The 23,683-nt window shown below is 37.3% G+C and overlaps 1 protein-coding gene across 3 annotated transcripts in view; it reads left to right on the top strand.

The window, feature by feature from the left end:
• Positions 1-18,748, top strand: part of FLRT2 (fibronectin leucine rich transmembrane protein 2) — a 60,059-nt gene extending 41,311 nt beyond the window's left edge. For all 3 annotated transcript variants that reach the window (XM_058806275.1, XM_058806276.1, XM_058806274.1), the window contains one exon: positions 15,085-18,748. In XM_058806275.1, the coding sequence (XP_058662258.1) occupies positions 15,495-17,480 (1,986 nt within the window). In that variant the 5' untranslated portion in view covers positions 15,085-15,494 and the 3' untranslated portion in view covers positions 17,481-18,748. The remainder of the gene's footprint in view (positions 1-15,084) is intronic.
• Positions 18,749-23,683: the final 4,935 nt, after the last annotated feature.

Genomic DNA, 23,683 nt, shown 5'->3' on the forward strand with positions numbered 1-23,683 from the left:
CAGTGTCTACCAACAAGAGAGACTGAAGACTGGAGTTTTTTCTGTCAGTGGAGTGACATTAATTATTCCAAGCTCTCCTTTTAGAGGCCTGACTGTCTGCTTCTGGCTCAGTATTTAATCAAAGGTGTGCCATCAGGAAAAAGAAACCATCACACAAGGATTGCCTCCCCTTCACTCCACTTTGGACTCCACTTCTCCTAAGGAATAGCCTTAAGCTGCCACCTCATTTTTCACCATACTTATAGACTGATGGCTGAGCACTACTGTCCTAGCCTGGATTAGAAAGGATGATGAGAAAGGTGAATAATGCTGTATACAAGGACAAGTATGACTGTGCCCAACAGATCCTGGGATATAATTATGGTTTAGGAATAAAGCGGGTTTTGAACTCTCACGGCTGTGTTAGCATTCTGAGATGATATTTACTATGTCCTGCAGTAATTGATGCAAAAGCTGACCTGACTCCCTGAGAGAGATTGCAAATATGACATGGAAAGAAATATATCTTCTGCGATCACAAATTTTTAACCTCATTTTTTTAGACAAGAAAATAAACAATTCTTGTTGGCTGTTACCAAGCATTTGCTGAGTGCCATTACCACAGCTGTCAAGAAACCATGTCTGGATTTTATTTCTTTATTTTTAGGACATTCAAACAGGAAGAAAGTAATGATTGCTTAGAAAATAGACTTTTAATTTTATTAGTATTATTGCTTAGGTTAACAATGGCAGAGAGTAGTCGAAGTTTTTGAAGACTACATCCACAAAAAGGGGAACAACATTGATCATGATGGATGTTGATGTGTTATGGGTGGTAAAAGAATGTAATCAAGCACAGTATCAGAAGGAAAGATGTGGTTATCTTCTGCTTTTGTTTCTTTTTATCACTATATTTATTCTGAAATTTTCTTTGTGATAAGTATCTTATTTAGAAAGGGAGACATTTTTTCTAAACTGTCCTTACACCGAAACACAAGTAAAGTTACGGATTCTATGTTAGTGGAAGATGAGGATATTTCTAAATATCTACCTCAAAGGAGGTGAAGTGAGATGGTGAGCAAGTCTTTCTTCAAAGGATTGTGTTTGACAACCTTCCCAGCAGTCAAAAAGGAAACGACATAACCTAGAAAGTTCACAGACTTCATATAGAGCTGATTGTATGACCTCTTTCACCAAAGTTTCACTGAGAAGAAAAATCCCATTTATATAATACAAAGAATACAAATGGAATAGAAAAAAAAAAAGGACATTTATACAAAAATCAGATAAATAAAAATTACAGGTGTGTTCTAACTGAACCCCTAGATTCATAACAGTCAGAATTTCAAGTCAATGCAATTTTATATACAGATATTTTGGCGTGGCTAGGGTTTTTCTATATCGGAAAGGTGCAGAGGTCATTGAAGAAAAGTATATAAAACATGATTATATGTTTCAGTTCCTTCTGTGGTCGCTATTTCACTCCTTACAGGTTCCAGTCCTCTAAAGCTAAATCAGAACATTGCTATTTAGGGAACCAGAACTTAGCCCTCAAAGCATGCTTTTGCATCATCATTTTACCATTTTATTTTCTTACTCGCCTTAAAAACTCATGGTCTTAAAAGCAAAATAGGCCAGTAAAGTCACCCTCCTTGTTGCATTTGAAATGCTCCTGAGAATACATTATTTGGTCAGTTTAGGTTTAACATTATATTTATAGTCATTAGAAAATACCCAGAATTTCAAAATGCAGAATTTGAGGTGTTTCAATGACTTTTAAGCTTCCAGATACATTATGGGATACCACCAGGTCTAATTTCTGTCTCAGACACTCTGGGAATGTAATGGACAGGTCCATGCATGCTGCATTTCTGTTGTTACGCTCAGTCCCTAGTTCAGACCATAAGGTATGACTGACTAAAACAAGCAGTTCTCAGCTGAGACAGACCAACAGTCCATCTGTCTCAGCGTTTTGTCTCCAACAAATACAAGAAATTGTTGCAGTTGCTTTTTGCCATCCAGTTTCCCCCCTGTACACATCCAGAAGTGCCTGAAATAGTGGAACTAGACATATTAGAGGGTGCATCCCTTTCTCTTCTCTTCAAGGGAACCTATTTAAAGACCTATATATTGTGTAACCATTTCCACAGAAATATTCACTATCTACTGTGTAAAGAAACCTTAGTAATTTTAATGAATCACAGTTTCTCTTGGTATTCAAAATATAATTTTTATGCAAGAATTTTCCTAATTCCATGCTTCTTGTGAGGCAGTGTGAGTCAGAAGCTTCCCAGGTGGAGAGTGGTATTTGCAGTTAATTTGCTGCAGGTACCTATTAAATCATCTCTACATTTTCTTTTGTTCCAGTGCAGCTCAGTGATTTGTGGGAAGTGAACTCAGAAAGTGACCAGAACAGCCACAGTGCCTGTGTTTAAACAGTGACTGTGTTTAGTCAGTCCTTATCTGTGCTTTAAAAGGAGTTTGTTATTCATAATAATAACGAACACTATTGCTTTGACAAGATTTCCTCCTTCATATAAGCCCTAAGCAAAAGATTGGAATAATTTTTTTTAAAGAGGCCTAATGCTTGAAGTATTTTCAGTGAATATAGAAACAGATTTTTTTTTTCTCTTGAATACAGGATGGTTTTCTATTTCACTGGCACAGAGGAGGGCTATATCTCCCAAGAAACTTAAAAGCCTTGAAGGTAGTTGCTGCCAGGGTGGGTTTGTTTGAGCATGTGTCTGGATAGAACATGTAGCAGCATCTCTCAGGATGTATGGTATTAGGAAATTAGGTTTATTTTAATTCAAATAGGAAGGAAAGAATTTTTTAAATAATACTTTACCGTAGACAAACTCTACTGTTGTGGGCTGAACTCTTATGAGTCAATAAGTCTTATCCATTGGAATAACTATAATTGTTTTATTTTTTGTCCTTTACTACTTTATACTACTTTTTGAGTTAAAGTCAGCTATTTGCAGTAATGGGTCAGAGATGTCTAGGTAGATTTGAAGTGAAATGTCTGACAAATTCTTGCCAGATCCAAACTGAAGGTGTATGGGGGTGGTGGTGGTGATGGGTGCAGCCTCAGATGACTTCCCCCCTTCATATTTATTCTAATTGCCAGTGCCCCTTTCTTGTCGAAGCTGTGGATTCTACACAACACAACACAACACAGATGTAGTAGCCCAGAAACAGAGGTGGAGTAAACAGGGATTTGCACTAAAAGAAAATTTTCTTTGAGTAATCGAAGCAACATCTGCAGTTAGTCAAGTTCTCAAAATCCTTTTCCAGGTTGTTTGTAGGCTCTTCTGCCATTCATGTCTTCATAAAGGAGAGGATTTTGATATTTTTCCTCATCTGCTCTGCTTCCACATACACATGCATGTATGCAGTGTGTGCCATGAAACAGGAACATGCAAGCCCATGCCTGCTCTTTTGCATGTTGCAACAGCAATATTTCTGCGGCTGTCAAGGTTGATTTGTACTTAAATTCTCTTCATTTATAGCCCCCTATAAAAAAGGAACATATAGAGGTCAGAGCAGATGAGCAGAGGTAATATTGCTGAAAATACCATGGATTGCATGTACTGTCTTTGTACCCTACATCAATGGGTTATGCCAACTGTGCCTTATAAGGAGAAGTGAAAGTAAAGAACCTGTGCATTTAGTAGGTAAAATTTTGGTGTAGACACATATCAAAATCCAAGATTTCCCATACTTACAAAGATATTTGTATTAGGGACCTACCTCGATTTTTAGTACAAAGAAAAACCCATCAGCAAATCCCCAAATCATGTAGCAGATCTTTATATGTAGTTCATTTAAAGTACCCAGAGGTCTGCATAGAAAACTTAAGTGTCTTCTTATTTGATTCATGCAGTGACCTGAAAAAATAGAGTGCTTGCAAACAAAAGAAAACAATAATTGCATTTTTGAGCAGGCATATTTTTCTGCCTGCAGAATAGCTTAAACTCTATCTCATTTTTTCTTTACATATTTCTCCCTCTGGTTCGCTCTCAGGCTTTATTGTGCACTGCCTCTCTGCCTTTCTGAACTCATTTGAGCGGTCCAGCTTTGTATAAGCACAAAATGCTGATAATATTTTGTGATTCCTTGCAATAACAACTGTGCTGAAAAGTACCACAAGGACACATATTCACTTATTGATAAGGACTCTGCTGCCTGGAATTATTTGGCACATGTCAGGTGGAATTTGCACTTGAGCTGAAGGCCAACTCCAGGCTTCTGCACCTCTTAGGATCCACTTAAAAGTTGCTAAGAGAGTTTAAGTGGTTTGCAAGTATCTTGTTGGCTGTCTACACATGGCTAAAAATAACCCGCCATAAATTATTAATGGCAGAAGACTATGGTTTTTTGCTTTACTCTTGGTATATGTCATTTTTGGGCCTGCTGGCAATTTTGATCAACTGATGCAACCACACACAGACCTCAAAGGTAAAGGGGAGAAGTGGAAAAACAAAGCAGAATTGCTTTCTGTGTTCTTTTCCATCTTTGTCAGGATTTGTTCAACAAGAAGGCTTTGAACTTTATAGTTGAAATAAACCTAGTCAAGCTCTTTTAAAAATGTTTTACAGAAGTTATTGAGAAAATATAATGATAGAAGCTTCAGGACAGAATAGCAGGACTTTATTCTGTTTTGAGCTGCTTCTTCATAAATGCACAAAGATGGCAGACTCTTTGCTGTGTATCTACTCTCTACATTGTGGACAAAATTAGACCTATTGCCATTACTGTATGCTCCTTTCTCAGTTCATGGTCAGAAGATTTGTGGTTTGGTGTATCAGGTGAAACTATTCACACAGAATATTTGATCCTACAGTCATCAGCATGGGGCAAAAGAAAAATTGACTGGAGTAACACACTGAGCTTCTGGAAATTATGTCCATTTGGCTCTGCTTTGTCTTTGAGCACCTTCTGTGTTGGCAGCATCTCTGCTTCTTCAATGAAATAGTACACCAAAAGGAAGACTGAAAAGTGACCTAAATGACAACTGCAGATGTAAACACCATTTCTTCTGCTGCTCTGTCTCTTCTTCCCCAGGGAACTGAGCTGCTGCCAGAAATTAAAGACAGATAGTAGTTTCTTGGTTGATGTAAACTGCTGCAGTCAGTGTTTGAACGAATCATCGGTACTCCTTCAACCTGCAGGAGCAGTGCTCTTGCTGGCTAACACTGCCTGTATGTATTATTTTGTGATCCCTTAAGAGTTCTCAGGAGATTCTTGTGGATTCTCTCACAGCTGAGAATCTTTGGATTAGAAATGTCTATTTACTATTTCTAGCTTGCTCTTATTTCTGCTTGTACCTAAAACTGAAGCTGCCCTGTGTTAAATTCTGTCCCATGCAGCCTTCTTTTCTCAAAGAACTTTCAAGGTTAAATTGGACATCCGAATGGTTCCTGGGGACAGGTTGTAGTGTAGCCTTTCACTAAATGAGGAGCAAAGTGACAAAAAAAGTTTGCTCTCTGTCCGAATCAAGACCTGGGGAAGACTCACACCCCCACTGCTACAAAGAAATTCTTAAATCCTATAATCCTTTCTTCAATCCTTTTAATCCTCAGATGTATACATTCTTTGGATATGTGCTTGACCAGCAACACTAAAAAGAGACAACAGGATGCTCTCACTGAAAATAGTTATTATCATAGAGTTACTGGAATCTTGAGTGACAATTAACAAAAAATAAATAGCAGAACCAAACAAAATAAGTGAGGTAAAAAAATCTGCTAATGATCTGTACCCTTGGTAAACTCTTCTCTCCTACTGCCTCTGGTGTTTCTTTCCTCTCTGTATGCAGAAAATCACTGGGTTTACCGGTGTCCAGATAACCAGTGTATGGATGTTTTTGATTTGCTATAAGGAAGTTACAGTTGCAGCTATACCTTTAGTGTTTAATATAACTGATTTTTTTTCTGATGATATGTAGGAGCACAAGTTGTTTCCTGTATGAAGAACTGTGTCATATCTGGTGCAGTGAGATTATTGCACTTTCTCCACCTGTGCATACAGAAAAGTGTAATTGGATCACTGGGAAAAGATAACAAATCCAGATCCCCAGGCTCTTGTCAGGCACTGTTGATGCTGAGATATTGTACAGTTGATAAATAATTCAACTATTTAGCTGAACAGGAATTTCAGAGGCTTAGCTGTACATCATCTTATTATCTTTCTCCTTTTCTGATAACTGGCTATCTGATTGCAATGATTAAAGAATTTTGTTTGATAACCTTCTATTTGCCTGTTATAGGGACTGTCGCATAAGCAAGATTTCTTCTATATCTGGGGAACATATTTTGTTCACTGCCCCCATAAGTGACTATACCATACATGACAGGTTCTCTGAAGCAGAAGTTGAGAGTGCAAACAACTTTAATAATCCTTCTTGATAGCTCCTAAGAAGTGTTTATGGATTAGTTCTTAGAGCTGTGAAGGAGCAGCATGCTAAGTGATATTAAAATAGGAAGGAGAGACCTCCATCTGCCTTTGTTGGAAAGATGAACATATGATGACACTTTCAACTTTATTTATATTGAGGTGTCTGAGAAGTTGAGGGGCAGCTCCTTCCATATTTTCTTTCCAGGCCATATGCTCCAAGTATGGAAGACAAGAATAGGACATGTCACACTCATTTGTCTGAGATCCTGAAGGAATGTTACCCCACGAGGTGAAGTGACGCCGTACAGGATCTCATCAATGATGTAGCTCCATGCAACACATTTAAAATGTGTCAAAATGTTGTCTCCAAAGCAGCAATGCTCCACTCCTTAGGTCACTAAAAGCAGCTTTCTCAAATTCTCCACAGATGTTTTGCCAGGCTGCCCACATATCTCTAGATAAAAGCAAATGTTTGCTTCACAGTGTAGAATAATTTATAGGTAGGGACCAATTTGTTTGCAAAGAAACAGCAGGTTGCCATCAGTTTTTCTCAGTACAAAATGCACTATGCTAACCGCAGTACAGAATGTATGTGGTCCAGAAGGAGAATTATTTGAAATTAGTTTAGTATTAATAGTTTTTCTCAAACAGTCCTGTCCAGTTTTATCAAGGAAAGCTATAAGCCCTCTGGAAAATGGTCAAGAAGGCAAAGAAAGATTATCTTTCTATTTCTTTCACTGTGTTAAGTGCAGCTGTCCAGAGGCAGATAATTCCACAACAGTTTTCATGGTTTTAAATTGTGGAAGGTAAACACTATTTTACAAATGCTTTTATAAAGTAGAATTGTGTCCAAACCTATGTTTTAGAGTAAAAAAATCAATTTTTTATTCTTCCCCTATTTTTTTTCTCTCTCTGTCTTTGGTCACAAAAGACCAGAAAGCATTGGACCTCAGGCACATTTCCTATTGAAAACATTATCACAACTGACAAATCTACATGCAGGTTTTTGGCTTCAGTGAAATAATATATTTTAATGAAAATGTGTTTTGTTGAAACGTTCAGGATAGCTCTTCATGTGAGATTCTTTTCATCTGCCATTTCCAATTTTCTCAAACCAGCTTCACATCATCACATGGTACATTGGTGAGTTCTGGAGTCCTAGATGAGATCCATCAAAATTATTTCACCTAAGATATGAGAACAGCTTTTGGGGGTGAAAGACTAGGGAATTAATTTACTGCCATACTAAATAGATCATTCTCACTGTTTGACAAATTTGTTACGTTTTGAACACTGCAGCATTAGACTGGTGAAAAATTAAAGTAGGCCTTGGGGCAAGGTTAATAAAGACGCCAATAACCTTTTGCTAGTAGGTGCAATACTCCATTTAATATGAGTCCTGAAGGTGATCATCTGTTCCTCTTTGCCCACTGGAGTGAAAATACCATGATGGTCACCATCTGGAGTGGTTTTTCAGCAATCAGCAATTCTATAATGAAGGTAGGGATATTTCCCTGTAAAAATACGCTTGGGCTGTCAATGACTTTTGGCTGCCTTGAAGTCCTACACAACTGAAAAACTCACATTGATTAAAAACCTGGAATTCTGCACCTTTTCTTCTTCCTTGTGTTCTGTGAAGGAGTCCTGTATGCTCATGTATAGGCAATTAAAGATTTTGCTTTTTAATTTGCCATGTGTATCCTCATTAACTTTTACTCTAACAGCTACAATTAGTTGTAATACAAGGCTTGGATGTTTCTTACATTAGAATTCAGGACTCCACAGGCAGGATATTCTTGGTGGCAATTTTCCATTTCGGGAACTCCTAAGATGAAATTATCAATAGAAATAGGTCCATACAAGATTAATTCATGCAGACAGTCATTCAGATAAGACTGGATGGTATTGCAAACCAAAACATGAATTTGGATAGATATCTTTTCCACTAGACCTTCTACAGTATTTCATTGATGGATTTTATTACTAAAAATAGACTTATTTTTAAAACTATTTAAGAACAAAATTTGTATTTACCTATGTGTGTGCGAGCAAGGACTCTTTTTTTTTTTTTTTTGCCACAGGCTGCAAACACAGTTGTTTCTGGACTCAGAAGTTTATTTGTTTCACAGATGAGGTAGTCTTGATGAAGTTTTTCAATGTCATTTTCAGAATAACTTCCTTCTATTACAATCCAGTAACTGTTAAACACAGGAATGAAGATAACATTAGTCTAGGCAGTCTCCACACCTGAACTTTGGCTCTTTGGCAGCCATTTATGGAGAAGTGTGAGGAGCTGAGCAGGGTGTGTCGTGCAGCTCAGTGCCTGGCAGGATGACTGGCAGCCTTGAATTCATGGCCCCACCTGAGCCATTAATGCTATTGATCTTGTAGCTATTTCAGCTCTGCTTCCTGGAGTACAGCGCTCACTATAGTGATTATGCCTTGTAGCAGGTTCTCTCTCTTGACCTGTTACTGGTTCCTATTACTGCAAGGAAAAAATCTGTTCTACCTGAGCTCCCCCCGCCAAAACCTATCTATTTTCCATTATTTGTTCTCTTTTGTCTCCCTCCTTCTTACTTGCCTCCTCATGCCAATTTCACTCTGCAGTAACCCACAAGTAAAGTCTTGAACCATGAAGGTGGGAATAGTGCTTTTATAAGAATACATGAACATTAATTTTCCCAGTAACCAAGTCCAATACAACTCAGTTTTTCAGGTGTGTAACAGAGATGCCATCAAACAAGTCAGCAGTCACAGATAACTTTGAGGAAGAAGTGTGTGCAAATGTGTGAGGACAGACAAAGTGGGAAGAAACTAAGTCCCACATTTATTTATTTATTTGTTTATTCAGGGGAGAGAAAGTTTCCTGCTGGCTTAGCTCCCTCTCCTGGCAGTCGGGAATTGGGCAGTATCAGAGTCCTGTTAAACCTGTACACTACCCAAATTTCCAAAGACAAAGCTATTGTTCACTATTATAGCATGCCTTTTAAAATGGGATTTCCTGAAACCTGCATCCTTCTGGGCAATGTGTTCGCATAATAATTTGCAGGAATGTAGCTGGAAAGAGAAAAAAGGCTTGGAGGACTGGAAGATTACAGGAGAACCGGAAAGAGAAGGGTGGCAAATAATGTCTTTACACTGTTTGTTGCAAGATGTACCACTCTCTAAATTTTCTCCTGTCTCCACCAAGGCAGGTACAAATCAATTTCACTTGCATCCTCGGGCTGCTTGATCTGAGCTTTTGAGAATAATTATAAATGCAAATTGACAAGTAAAACCAGAAACATCCTGATCAGAGTAGAAGAAAGCACAAGAGTTCAGATGTGTATATTTGCTGAATCATTTTGCTAACAATATTGCAAAGACAGTAATGCCTTTCTCTGCCAAAATCTGTTCATATAGACTTCATTTGTCTGTAACAATCTACAGAGACACTATAAGATTTCCTTCATATACTAGCTACTCATCATTATCCTGTCATCAATACTTCTTTTAGAAGAGGGCACCAAGGATGTTTTTTTCCTCTGTATATCTTTTTCTTCTCCTCTTTTTCTTCCTCCTTACCTCTTCTTGTTACATAATACACACTCATAGCTACGCAGCAGCCAGTACAGCAGGCTTGCAAAAAGGCTTCCTATAAAAGCATTTTGATTCCTTTGAGTCATTTTCCTCATGCCTTTGATGCAGAGATTATAGACTCTTATTAAAATATGAGCACAAAGTTCAAACCCAAGACACTCCCAGAGAAATACATACAGCAAACTATCACCCAAGGCTCCTAATCACTTAAAAAAAAAAAAAAAAAAACAAAAACCAAAAAAAAACCCCAAAAAAACCAAAACACCAGGATATTCACTAATGTGTACACTCACAGATATGAACTATACTTGTATGGAAAAAAGACATATGTCAGGTGTTATTCTGTAATTTTTCTTGTTACTACTTGATAGATACACGGGGACATTTTTCTGAAAAACAAGGAGCTCTGTACTAGATTTCATATGAAAGGAATTAGATTTGTTTTCTGTTTGTCATTCAATTCCAGACATAATAGCCTTGTACTTACTGTGTATTATAATTATGTAGAGTTAGATTATATGACTTGATTATAACCCTGGTCTGCAGTACAGCCAAGAAAATTTATGCGCAATGGTTTAGTGCTAAGTAAGAGTCACTGGCTGGTAATAGTGAAAAGAGTAAGTATGACTGTTTGGTTTTGGCTTTGCTTGCCTTTCAATTTATGTTGCATGGCACTCAGGTCCAGATAAACAGATGAACTGCTGGGAAAAGTGATGCTAACTTGTTAGGCTGTCAGAGAAAAAAAGGCCTTGCATTCCTTTGGCCTATTTTTTATTATTTTCAGTATTCCTTAAAGGAAAGAATAGCCAAGCATTCTTAATGTTATTACCTGTGAAAAATTTGTAGCCTTAATGTAAACTATGATTAGGCTAATGAAGAGAGACAACCTGGCTTTAGGATCACCTCAGAACTCTGTGCTTATAGGTAACCATTTGTTGTCATAGGTAACATTCCTATGCAGGCTTGGTTCCACATGTTATCTTCTCCCTTTATTCTCTCTTATCTTCCCTGAATTTCACTAGGTTCTCAGGTAGCCACAGGGACTGGAAGACTGCAAAATGAAAAATGGGAAAGATGACTCTAAGGGCAGCTTTGGAGATTCTTTAGACAGTGTAGGTAGAGCCACTGAGGCAGTAGACCAGTCAGTGAGGTAGGAAAAAGTTCCTTAAGCTGACTACTAGTGAGATGATTTTTTTTCCCCTTAGATGCCACAAATTTATAATTCAACATCACTTTCAGTAATATATTAATTATTGCATGGATGTGCAGTGTGCAAAGGCTGGAAGTTGTATGGAGGATTCTGACCAGTAAAGGCATGACTAGTAAAGAACTTTCACCTTCCCAACATACAACCAGATGTTTCAACCTTTAAAATATCTTTAACCAAAACACCTTATATTTTACCCAGTACATAAAGCCAGAATTTTTCTTTTCCATCTAGCATCACTGAAAAGGAAATTTAAACAAGGCAGGTTTGAAAAAAGACAGTGAGATAAAAATGTTGATCAGAAATGCATGGTAAGTTATGAAAACAAATATTTCCATTGATTACAGGAACTCCTAAGCCAAATTTTCAGACTTGGCCACCTAAAACATGTGATATTTTCTCATCTATTTCAAAGCAGTTTTCTGGACTTCATTGTATCATTCCTTAAATTCTAATGAGATTTAATATTACTGGCTGCAGTAAGGCAGGAAATGTCTTACACACTTGGAAGATATAACTTGTGTCTAAGGAGGGTATAGTAAGAAATAATAGAAATCAAGTGTCATGGGGAGGAAATAGAAACAAAAATTCCCAAATTGTTGATGGATAGATGTGTTATTATTGAGGCAAATAATAACAAATAATTATTGCTGGAAAATTTCTTAAATCTTAAGTTAATTATGACACTTGCCTTCTTCTCGACCTAGACTGGTTCATAGAACTTTCTCATTTCAAATAAGCAAAGTTATTGCCTCCTATAGCTTATCAGTCAAATCCCAAGATTTAAAATCACGATAACTAAGAAATGCCTTTAATTCCTCCATTTCCAAATTTCTACTTCTGAAAAAATCAGTAAATTTGCAGAGAGACTCAATTTAGTATTTGCAGTCATATTGAAAACAGAACTTGCTTTAGGAAGCCAGCATGCCAGGAATGGTGGGGAGAGGGGCAGCTGAGTGACTCTACCTGCCTTTAGTTTTGGCAGTTTACTGAAGAAAAAAACTGTTTATACTTTTCTAGCCTTTTGGATTTTAACTTCAAAAATTTACTTTCTTTTAAATCAAGTAGATTTCCAACTCTTCAATCTTTTTAATGTCTTTGAGGTAGAGATTTCTGACACACAGAACTCCCTTTTGCGTTAGGGTCCCTGAGATACGCCGAAAAGTACAGCAACTATGAGCCCTATTTTAAGTCAGTATTAAGCAGTTGTAAAAGACTACCAAAGAAAAACCCTTCCCAAAAAAGTCATTTAAATACATCCAGTTTTATCCTTACTTCCTCATTCTTTACCTCTGCCACACCAGAGTCAACCATGAGGTCATAGATATCTAGGTAGATATGTCCTTGTACCCTTGTTTAGTACAATCAAGAGTAGTCCCAAATACATATAATCTTCTTGTATCACTTTATTTAGGACTGATATCTAGAGTTGAGGATACTGACATTAATAAGAAGACTACCTTTCTTTCCCTCATGGGGGAAGAAAACAGGAAATTTTTACCAGATTTCTAATTGCAAAATTCGTGCAACCAAAAAAAGGAAACTCCAGAATCTGCTTAAGTTACTGTCCAATCAAAGCTCTTTTTCTCGTAATATCTAATGAGAAATGCTGTGTGCTTGACCTAATATGTTTGAACCATTACTGAAATCTTTAATTCAGGTGTCACATCTACTTAGGTGAGAAGTACACTGTACAGAGTACTAGACTGAGGTGAATGCATAAATCAGTTTTAATGTGACAGTCCCTTCTTAGGACATTCCCAGCAAACCAGGAACTGCAGCTGCCTGTGGCTGCACGTTCTCAGCTGGGCTTTCCATTGTACCCGGGAGTGAAATAAAACTTAATCAGTAACTGGGCTTGGACTCGGCAGCGAGGTTAGTGCAGGGTATTGGATCTGTGAGGAGGGGCAGGCTGTCTCTCTCTGACAATGACAGGAAAGTGAGAGAACAACTGTTATTACTCTCTGTGGTCCTGAGCATCTCAGAGGATGCTCTACATATCCATTCTCATTTTAAAAGAGAGTGTCACGACGGATCAGAGCACTGTGATCTAGACGGGAGCCAGGCCGCATTAAAGGCGGATGAACTGTCACACTTGGGCTCATGTTAGAATGTAATCCTGTTAAGAGTTTCTCTACAGTATCACGTCATCTGGCATAATTGAAAAGAAATCAGTCTTGACTGAAATATGCCTGTGAGAGAGAAACCCATGAACGGTGGGGTACCTAATCTTACTGTTTCTATAAAAGAACAATATGTTATAGGCTGTATTACAGTATTACATTTACATATCTTTAAAATTTGTATTCATAATGATAAACAGGATTTTTCAGGGTTTCACTTTTTTATCTCCAGCTGTTTTTACCTTGAGTGTGATACCTGATGATGCCCTAAATAAATACAATAATCTGCAAGTGCAAGGTTGAAGGGATATAACAGTTTGACTCCTAAGGATGCTTTCTACACTACCCGTCCATGGGATTCCCAAAAGTAGCATCAGGGACATGTTATAAACTGCACAGCTGTATCAGACTAACAAGGTTTTATGTACTAAAAGTAAGTTTCTTTCTGAATGACCTGGATGTTCTTAATTTGTTTAAATAAATATAAATATAATAATAATAAAAAATAAAAAATCAACCACCATTAAGAAACAAGATTTTTGTTCACTAAAATTCTATTTTCTTGAAATTCTAGCCTGAGCTTTGATCTGGATAAACAAAACCTGGAAGATTACTGTGCTTATGTGTCTGTAATTGAAGACCCTGAGATCTACACATGCTTTGTACTTGCCAAGGCTGATATCCTTCATTAGGTCCAACTATGCATTTGGAGGGGAGGATGGGGTGACAATCATTGGAAACAACATACAACGAGACAAGACAGCATCAAACAACAAAGTACCTTTCATTGCATACTTTAGAGAGAGGAAATATTGGATTATAGATCTGAATAATAAATAGTAGCTGTGAACATAAAGCCTATGCTTACAAGCTGAAGATACACATTAAGGAACTCAGCTATACCAAAGTTAACACATTTGTTTATGTAACCATTCACAGATAACTGTGTAGCAAAATTAAAAGCCATATCTAACCTTTATGGTTTCAAAGGAGCTGTTCTGCAAAACTGCCATAGTTTGAGCTGATCTCCTGAAACAATAACTTAGCAGATGTGAGCCTGTTTCGTTTAGTGGAAAGCAAGTTGTGGAATCTATTGACAGCATAGTTCACATCAGAACCAATATCAAGATGATAGTTTTAGCAAGTACATGTCTAACAGCTGGGTATCTTACATTCGTGGACTACCATATTTGTTTAAAAGACTCTTCTCAAAGTCAATAATTCACTAGAGCAAGACAAAATAATCCGGCAGTGTGCATTAATTTGGACAATATATGTAATGGTATTACAGAAATAGAAGCAGAATATTCCAGAGTCTGGTAGAAAATGAAAAAAATGTAGAATATGATTAAATCATACAGCCCAGAGTCTGCTCTGTCAGGCATCAGTGAATAGTAGTCATTGAAGTCAGTGGTTCTGCAAAAGAAAAATAATTACCTGAGCAAAAATTTCCAGTTAAATGGTTTAGGTTTTTGGGTTGTTTTTAGTTCTAAAATTTTAAACAGACTGTGAGAGGACAAAGACTGGAGGTATAGTATGCAAATGAAAGTAATAGATCTAGCCTTCACTGAAGTCACTGAAAGTCTTTCAGTCATTGCAATGACTTTGCATCAAATCTATTTCAAGAATATTTAGCAGTAATATTAAGCTAATGTTTAATATTAATGCCTTTTTTTCCTTTTTTTTACCCCGAAATCCATAAAGAGCTCAGACTTAGAATAGTCTTCTAATGGGCCTAATTTTCCCTATTAAACGTTTCATGCTATTAAGCTTTTTCTTTTCTCTTTCCTTCTACAGGCAGACCAGATCTGGCAGATAGTGGATATGAGGACTTTGCTGACTTCAGAAAGCTGACAGAAGCCAACAGACTTCAGTGAAATACACCTCCAAGCACAGAGACTTTTGGTAGCTTTAAAGAAACCTGTGGGTCATTTGCTAAGACATGGCTACTGGTTCTTTCAGCACACATGGAGGAAGGCAACAAACATTGTAACCCTGGCTAATCAGACTGTGTTTTCCTTATCAGAAGTAGGAGGCAGGCCAATTATAAAAGGATTATTTTATGCTTAGCCTGCAAGACTTTAACTCTGGCCTGAACACTGGACATAAATAGAAGCCAATTTTAATGACCTGAGATTTTGTTACCTGTGCGTTATTATTGTTATCAGTTCTTAAACACTTTGGTACTTTATTTCTTTAAATTAGAAATGGGTTTGTGGACTAAAATGTGGCCCACAGATTGGGCTCTTCTCATGAAATCATGGCTTATCTTTTCCCTGGGGCTCTACATGCAGGTCTCCAAAACTCTGGCCTGCCCAAAAGTTTGCCGCTGTGACCGAAACTTTGTCTACTGTAATGAACGAAGCTTGACCTCAGTGCCTCTTGGGATACCGGAGGGTGTAACCGTCCTCTACCTCCATAATAACCAAATTAATAATGCTGGATTTCCTGCAGAGTTGCACAATGTCCAGTCTGTGCACACAGTCTACCTTTATGGAAATCAATTGGATGAATTCCCCATGAACCTGCCCAAGAATGTCAGGGTTCTCCACCTGCAGGAAAACAACATTCAGACCATTTCACGTGCTGCTCTTGCTCAGCTTTTGAAGCTGGAAGAACTGCACCTGGATGACAACTCCATCTCCACTGTTGGCGTTGAGGATGGGGCATTCCAGGAAGCCATCAGCCTCAAGCTTCTGTTCTTGTCCAAGAACCACTTAAGCAGCGTGCCAGTAGGCCTTCCGCTGGACTTACAAGAACTTCGCGTAGACGAAAACCGAATTGCCGTCATTTCAGACCTGGCCTTCCAGAATCTTACAAGTCTGGAGCGTCTGATCTTGGATGGCAATCTCCTCACTAATAAAGGCATAGCTGAAGGCACTTTTAGCCACCTCTCCAAGCTCAAGGAATTCTCAATAGTTCGGAATTCACTGACTCACCCTCCTCCCGATCTTCCAGGTACACATCTGCTAAGACTTTACTTGCAGGACAACCAGATTACCCATATACCACTCACAGCCTTTTCAAACCTCCACAAACTAGAACGTCTTGATATTTCCAACAATCAACTTCGGATGTTGGCAAAGGGAGTATTTGATAATCTCCATAGCCTGAGACAACTCACTGTAAGGAATAATCCCTGGTTGTGTGACTGCAGCATTAAGTGGGTCACTGAATGGCTCAAGTTTATTCCTTCTTCCATCAATGTACGTGGTTTTATGTGCCAGGGACCAGAGCAGGTCCGAGGTATGGCAGTCAGGGAGCTCAATATGAATATGTTGTCATGCCCCACCACCACCCCTGGTCTGCCACCTATCATCACCCCAGGCCCAGCTACAACCATGCCAACTACATTAGTTCCCAGCCCATCATTTCCTCCCTCGAGTAGTAAATATATTCCTCTCACTCCCATCATAGCCACACTCCCCACTGTGCCTGACAGGGAGGACAGAGAAAGGGTGACACCTCCTTTGTCTGATTGGATTCAGCTTTCCATCCACTTTGTGAATGACACTTGCATCCAAGTCAACTGGATGTCACTTTTTACCGTGATGGCATATAAACTCACATGGGTTAAAATGGGCCATAGTCTGGTAGGAGGAATTGTTCATGAACGAATAATTAGTGGTGAGAAGCAGCAATCAAGCTTGGTAAATCTGGAGCCCAAATCCACTTACCGGATTTGTTTAGTTCCACTGGATACTTATAACAACTACCGGACTGGAGAAGAAACTGTCTGTTCAGAAGCCACAACCAAGGCTTCCTTTTTCAATGGCAGCAACATCCCTTCCAGCCATGAGCAGACGACTTCTCAGAACCTAGGCTCCCCATTTCTGCTGGCAGGGTTGATTGGGGGTGCAGTGATATTTGTCCTGGTGGTCTTGCTCAGCATTTTTTGCTGGCACATGCACAAAAAAGGTCGTTACACCTCCCAGAAGTGGAAATATAACCGGGGCCGTCGGAAAGACGACTACTGTGAGGCAGGGACCAAGAAGGACAACTCCATCCTGGAGATGACGGAAACCAGCTTCCAGATTGTCTCCTTAAATAATGATCAGCTCCTTAAAGGAGATTTCAGACTGCAGCCCATTTATACCCCAAACGGGGGCATTAACTACACAGACTGCCACATCCCCAACAACATGCGATACTGCAACAGCAACGTCTCAGACCTGGAGCACTGTCATACGTGATAGTGAAGGACCATGGGGGTCTCTAGGACAAGGAGAAAGAACTCTAGAAAAAATAAGCCCCCCAGGAATAATGAAAAAATTACATTTGATAAATGTTACACAGATGCATTTATGCATTTGAATACTCTGTAATTTATACGGTGTACTATATAATGGGATTTAAAAAAAAGTGCTATCTTTTCTATTTCAAGTTAATTGCAAATGGTTTTGTAACTCTTTGCTTTTTAAATCTTTAAAAACTATTGCTGAGTACTGTACAGGGTTGTACAATAAGAACCCAATGTCATGGCAAAGGAAAGAATGACTCATTCTTCAAACATTAACTACTTTGCTGTCGAAGCAGTCTGAGTGAGGGATGTTAAGTTTCTAGGTGGCCTGGAATACAGGAAAATAAGTGCATATTAAAACAGGGTCACTAGGAACAGATAAAAGCAATTCAGATAAAATGGGCACAACCCTTCTGACTTGAACCCAGTAGTTGCTGTTGAGCTTCAAACAATTGGAAATACATCCCTTCCTCTTTGTCAGGTCTGCACTTTTCACCTCCAACTGAAAGCTGGAGTTCTGAGTGCTGCCAAAAAAGCTACTTTCTTGTTTGATTAGTTTCTTTCAATCTATTTGGAATAGGAAACGTGGAAAGAAGTCAGTGTAAAACTCAAAGTGACCTTGATTCCTGTTTGCAAAAGTTGCCCCAAAAATGTCCCCAATACTATATACTTTATCTCAGAAACTGTTTGCGCTTTTCAGTAGGATTAAGAAGCTTTAGGCATTCTCTGACCCTTCTCAGTGGGAGGCGAAGGTTATGTAACAGTACATAACAGAGAGCTGTCATTAAGTTGCACCTCTCAATAGAGCATCATTTGTTGACAGAGCATGTTCAGGTAAGGCCAGAATGAGGGAAATTCTGAGTGCTCCCAGCTCTGCAGTATTCATGTATGTGTTCATGTAATTTGAAATCTAAAAGTGCATATTGCTGAAAATGTGGTGCAAAATATAATGGCAATGCAAAGGTTTTGCTAATAATTTGTTTGACTTAGGGGCCTGAGTTATGTTCAGTATGGAGAAATAGGAGAAAAAAAAAGACAAAAAGAGAAAACAAACGAGAAATATATTGTAAAAAATTATTTAGTACTGGGAAGACCAGTAGAGCTATTATAAACTGAAATATCTTCAATGGGGAAAATCATGTACAAATCTTTGTGGGTTTTGTTTGTTTGTTTGTTTCGCTTTTTTTCCTTCCTAATTAAAGTATACAGAGACTGACATTAGCTAAGCATTTGATTGACTGGGGAATTTTGAGAACACAGGTACACAGTGTCCCTCTGAATTACCCTTCTTTTACCTTAAGCATTTTCAAGTTTTCCATAATGATTTCTGCTCCACAAGCAGAAGCTGCATTTAGAATTTGTTTTTTTATACCCTCAGATTCTTCTCAGTCCTTGAGCTTTACATGCACCATGCAAAACATCATGCTTGTTATTAAAACCATAATGCAGCTCTCAAAATTACGTAATATTTCAGCCACTCTGCAAACTCAGTGACTGCCAAGAACTGTGGTGGAATCTAATTATTTGGGAGTTTTTCAGTTTGCTTTTTTATATTTGGGGGTTTTTCAGTTTGCTTTTTTAATGTAGCTGTTTTTCTCCTGGGTTTGGAAACAAGCTAAAGCTACATCACATCATGAAAAAAAAAAGAAAAAGAAAAAAGATAGAGACGAAACTTCCCAGAAGTAGTAGGGAACCAAAGAGAGAAAGTTTTACAGTGATCACGAAGGGGTAGAGAGAAAGTTGCTGCATGTGGATTCGAAGTAAAGGCTGAAGCACCTTCACAGTGGAATGCTTAGACTTGTCACTTTATGAAGCTCCTTATGCTGGAAAAAAAGGTTTTAATCCTTTCCTTCACTCATTTTACTCAACCCATTCTTGAAACTCAGCAGTCTATGAGCATGTATTTTCTGTAATTCAGATCACTTGATAACACTAATTGTCTGCAATGACAAAATGAACCCAGTTATGATTGATGGCAAAGTACATTTTGTAAGGAACCACTTCCTCCCAGCAACACCTTTTAAAATCGCATTTTGAAATTCCAGTCTATATTCTATATATTGGCTATTTTCTCCAGCTATAGTGGGTATTCTAAGCAACCTGTGTGGCTACTGTCATAGTTATGTCACTAAAATTTGGCTGATTAAAAGTTTACCATATGATTTCAAATACCATAATTCTAGATAGAAATGTCTATGCAAAGTGGTCAGGTTTTTTCTGTCATCTATTTAGTGATGATAAGGTTTATACTTTTGGGCTTTGGTTTTTTGTTTTGGTGGTTTCTTGGGTTTTTTTAATTTGTTTTGTTTTGTTTAACATATTATAGATGCCACAGCTCAAAAGACAAGCAGCAAACAGTTGTGCTTCTGCACACTTCTGTTGAATGCTGCAGTTTGCTTGAAGTTAAGGAGAGCCAGTGATTACCATTGGTTGTGGTACTAGTATTTAATTTCAGTGAAATAACTAGTTGTACATTTGGTTTCAAAAGGCCTCCTTTGAAAGTACAAGCTGATTAGTATTTACTGATGCAGGAGGAATCTTCTGTTCTAGACCTCAGTATACTATAGGCACCTTATTTATAGCAATATTCAGGGAGTTTGGCATGTACTACAAGTGAATGATCCACAAGCCCAATCTGATGACAGCAAATCTGGTTACTTATAGAATAGGGTGAAAAGAGAAGGCATTCACAAACTGGTCATTTTGCTCTTGAATGATGAAACATATATATGTATGTATGTGTATATATATATACGTAGACTATGACTCGCTTACCTAGATCAAAAATCACAGTGATATTAAAGATAGCCTACTTTATGCTTCTTTTCAGTATGAAAAAAAAATCACTTTGTATGTGATACCAACAAAAGTTTCTTTACTATAAAGGCTCTTCTGAAAAAACATTGCTAGGGCCTTATACTAAAATTTGTGGATAGAGCTGGGAATATTATCTAAAAAAGTTCAGAGTTGTAGTCAACTGAAAGGTCATATCTGTAGTTTGAAGAATGTTTCTCCCTATTTAATTGTTCCTTAGCTCCAAAAGGGTTAATGTATTTCAACCTACAACAGAATTTGGGGCTTCTCAAAGTGTCAGCCACACAAACATCTGAGTTTTCATTTCAGTTCTCACCTAGATAAGCACTTAGCAAGCAAACTTCACTAGGTAAAGTATGTCGAAAAAATCAGTTAAAAATGGACAACAATATCTTGTCAATATAAAGTTTAAGACTAGTAGCTTTTTCCTTGGGCTTTGTAAAACTTGCGTGATCTTCACTTAGGGCAGATATCCGACCACATATAAAAACTGAAGGCTATAGAGCAAAGGTGCCAAATCTGAATATGTGCAACTCACTCAAAATGTTCACTTTTAAGCCCTGATTTGATCAAGTTCATTGGATCTAGGGACAATTTTTTTTTTTCAGTTAAAATCTCACCCATCTTATAGTGTATACTGCTAATAGTTGACACAGACATGCAGAAAGATTGGTGTAGAATAAAATAAGCATTTAAGTGAAATTTGTTAAAGAATTATCACAACACTGCTGTTCCTAGTACTTGGCTTCTTTCTGAAAACGTATATATTTACAAACAGGTCCTTATTTTCATGGATTCTGTCACTTTAAGAAGTGCTACTTGCATGTGGCTTGCTGGCAGAAACAAATACCAGATTAATGCATGGACTTTGTGTTAACAGGTTCTTATTGGAACATTATTACTGAATTTCTTTATAAGAATATTTAGGGAATAAGCTACTTTGATCTGAAAAGATACTAGCAGTTTTCCATGTAACCCAATAAAGGACTACAGTGAATATCATGAAAAAGTAAAAAATGAAGTAGCATATGAAATTTGCTACTAGAGTAATTCAACTATATTTTTCTCAGAAGAAATTTCTTTTTTTCATGAGAACAAGTTTCTCCCTCTGAAAAATTTATTAATTTAAATTTTGCAAAAAGAAAAACTTTATGCATAGTGATATTATTGTTTTAAGGGTCTACATAAGGCACTTTATTAAAGGCATTGAAGAGAAAGTTCAGTCTCAGCTTTTGACAGTAAAGTGGTTAATTCCCATTGAATTCTACATTTATAGTACTTCTTCACCTTAAATTTAACATGGAGATATTAAAGTTTTTTTCTTTAGAACATGAGAATAATGGTTTTACACATGACTTGTCTTTACAGCTCAGTGGAAAAACAAAACAGAAGTGAGTGCCAAAACCAAAAGTTACTGGCTCTGAACCTCATCAAATCCTGCCTGATGCTCTCTTCTAAACACAGAGATAATCCTAGGAAGCTGATGATCACTCCTTCCCTGAACTCTATTGAACAGGGCACTTTGTATCCCAGATGATACTACAGGCAATATTGAAGCATTTGGCATTAAACTTTTGTACAGCAGAGAATGTTTTACTCTTTAAAAGGACGCTGGCTAGTAGTCCATATGGAAAACTAGCACAGAAGGGATTTGGCAACCTTTTATTACACTGGGGCTCTGTGGAAATGTGCCTCATGAGAGCTGAATTCTGACCCTCTCAGAAACAGATAAGCTACTAAACAAATTGTTATCAAGAGTTGATATCCCAAATATCTGAAGGTAATCTTTCATAAAATTGATTTAAACTGAGATATGCACACTTGATTCTGTTCTGTGTTTGGTATACTTTCTATCTTTAACATGGAAAAATAGATGGTTTGAAGTCTGCGTTACCTGTTTTCTGCAATCTGCCATGTTGCACGCATTGTTAACTTCAAAACCTCACTATACACTATATATTATCTTGTTGACATATTCAGTAAAGAGTTATTTAAAAAATACAACAACTTTGCTGTATTTATATTAGCAAGCTAATTAAAATAAGGATGGGGGTATCTGAAAGGGACAAAATTATCCATTTTCTGTACTTTCATTCATGGAGATATTTTCAGATGTTCTACTGAAACTTCTGTCTGTTCAATCCTCTCTTCAGTTTCTAAAAGACAACTAATATTTGTCTCTCAAAGAGTTAAATAATTTTTTACCTCATTTTCTCAGATTTGTCTTTAAAAAGTTATCTCTTTCTAATATGCATATAGAAAAGCAATGTAAAATGAGAACAGACTGTACTTCTGTGTTTGCAATTAATAGGTACACTTAAGGAGCTACACATGTCAATAACAAATATATATATATGTGGAAGCTGTGACTCATTATATGCATAGCCAGTTGATAAATGCATTTGACATTTATGACATGACAATCATGAATCTGTTTTTTAATTATTGTTATCTATTTAATCTGTTTCCTTGACATGAAATGACTTTTTTTTCCGATTCGTCTTTCAGAATTGTTCTTAAATTTTCAAAATGCACAACATTAATACATAAGCCTTAATAAATTTTTGTATAAAGCAAATCTTATACATAACATATATTGTAATATATACTATATATAAAGAGATGATTTAGCTACTTAGAAATGGAAATTACCCCTCTTCTATATACAAGAACTAATTTTGTGCTTTACTAGAAAGTAAGATGCTGAGTGCTATTTTATTTCAAAGCTTAGAAATTTAATATTTCTGAATGTCACAGTTCCTCCACAAAGTATCTTACTTTCTTTCTTAACCCATAGTATCATGTAAAACTACCTAGGGCTGGTGTGCAATATATCCTCACCTGGTCCTGCCTCTTTCCCCCTGTAATATGCCTCCCCTCATTTGATGTTTCTGGTGAAGCACATTAGATCCTGATAACTAAACCTACTTGCCTTACCACAGGAGAGTGGACTATAGAGATAATGAGAATGACAAATGCCCACCATCAGTTATGTATTTCTGACAACAAAGGAATCATCATTTTCAATTGTTAATACTTTCTTTCAAAAAAAGGAATTTACAACCATTGACTTCATCAGGTAATATTTTAATAACCCAAAATTATTTATTGTAGCAAAGATAAAACTTTATTTTCAATACTTCCAAGCTCAGTTATCTGGAATTTTTCATGCATGTGCAATTGTGTATCAATTTGTTCTGTGTAGAGGATTTAACTACAGAGATCTCTCAAAGAAAGCACATGGAGGAGCATTTTTCATTATTGTTCAGACAAAATTTTTAATATTCCACTTTAAAAAGAGTTCTTCCCTTGAAGAAGAGTTATGATACCATATGGGGAAGG

Source organism: Ammospiza caudacuta, chromosome 6, assembly GCF_027887145.1.
Source record: "Ammospiza caudacuta isolate bAmmCau1 chromosome 6, bAmmCau1.pri, whole genome shotgun sequence".
Lineage (NCBI taxonomy): Eukaryota > Metazoa > Chordata > Aves > Passeriformes > Passerellidae > Ammospiza > Ammospiza caudacuta.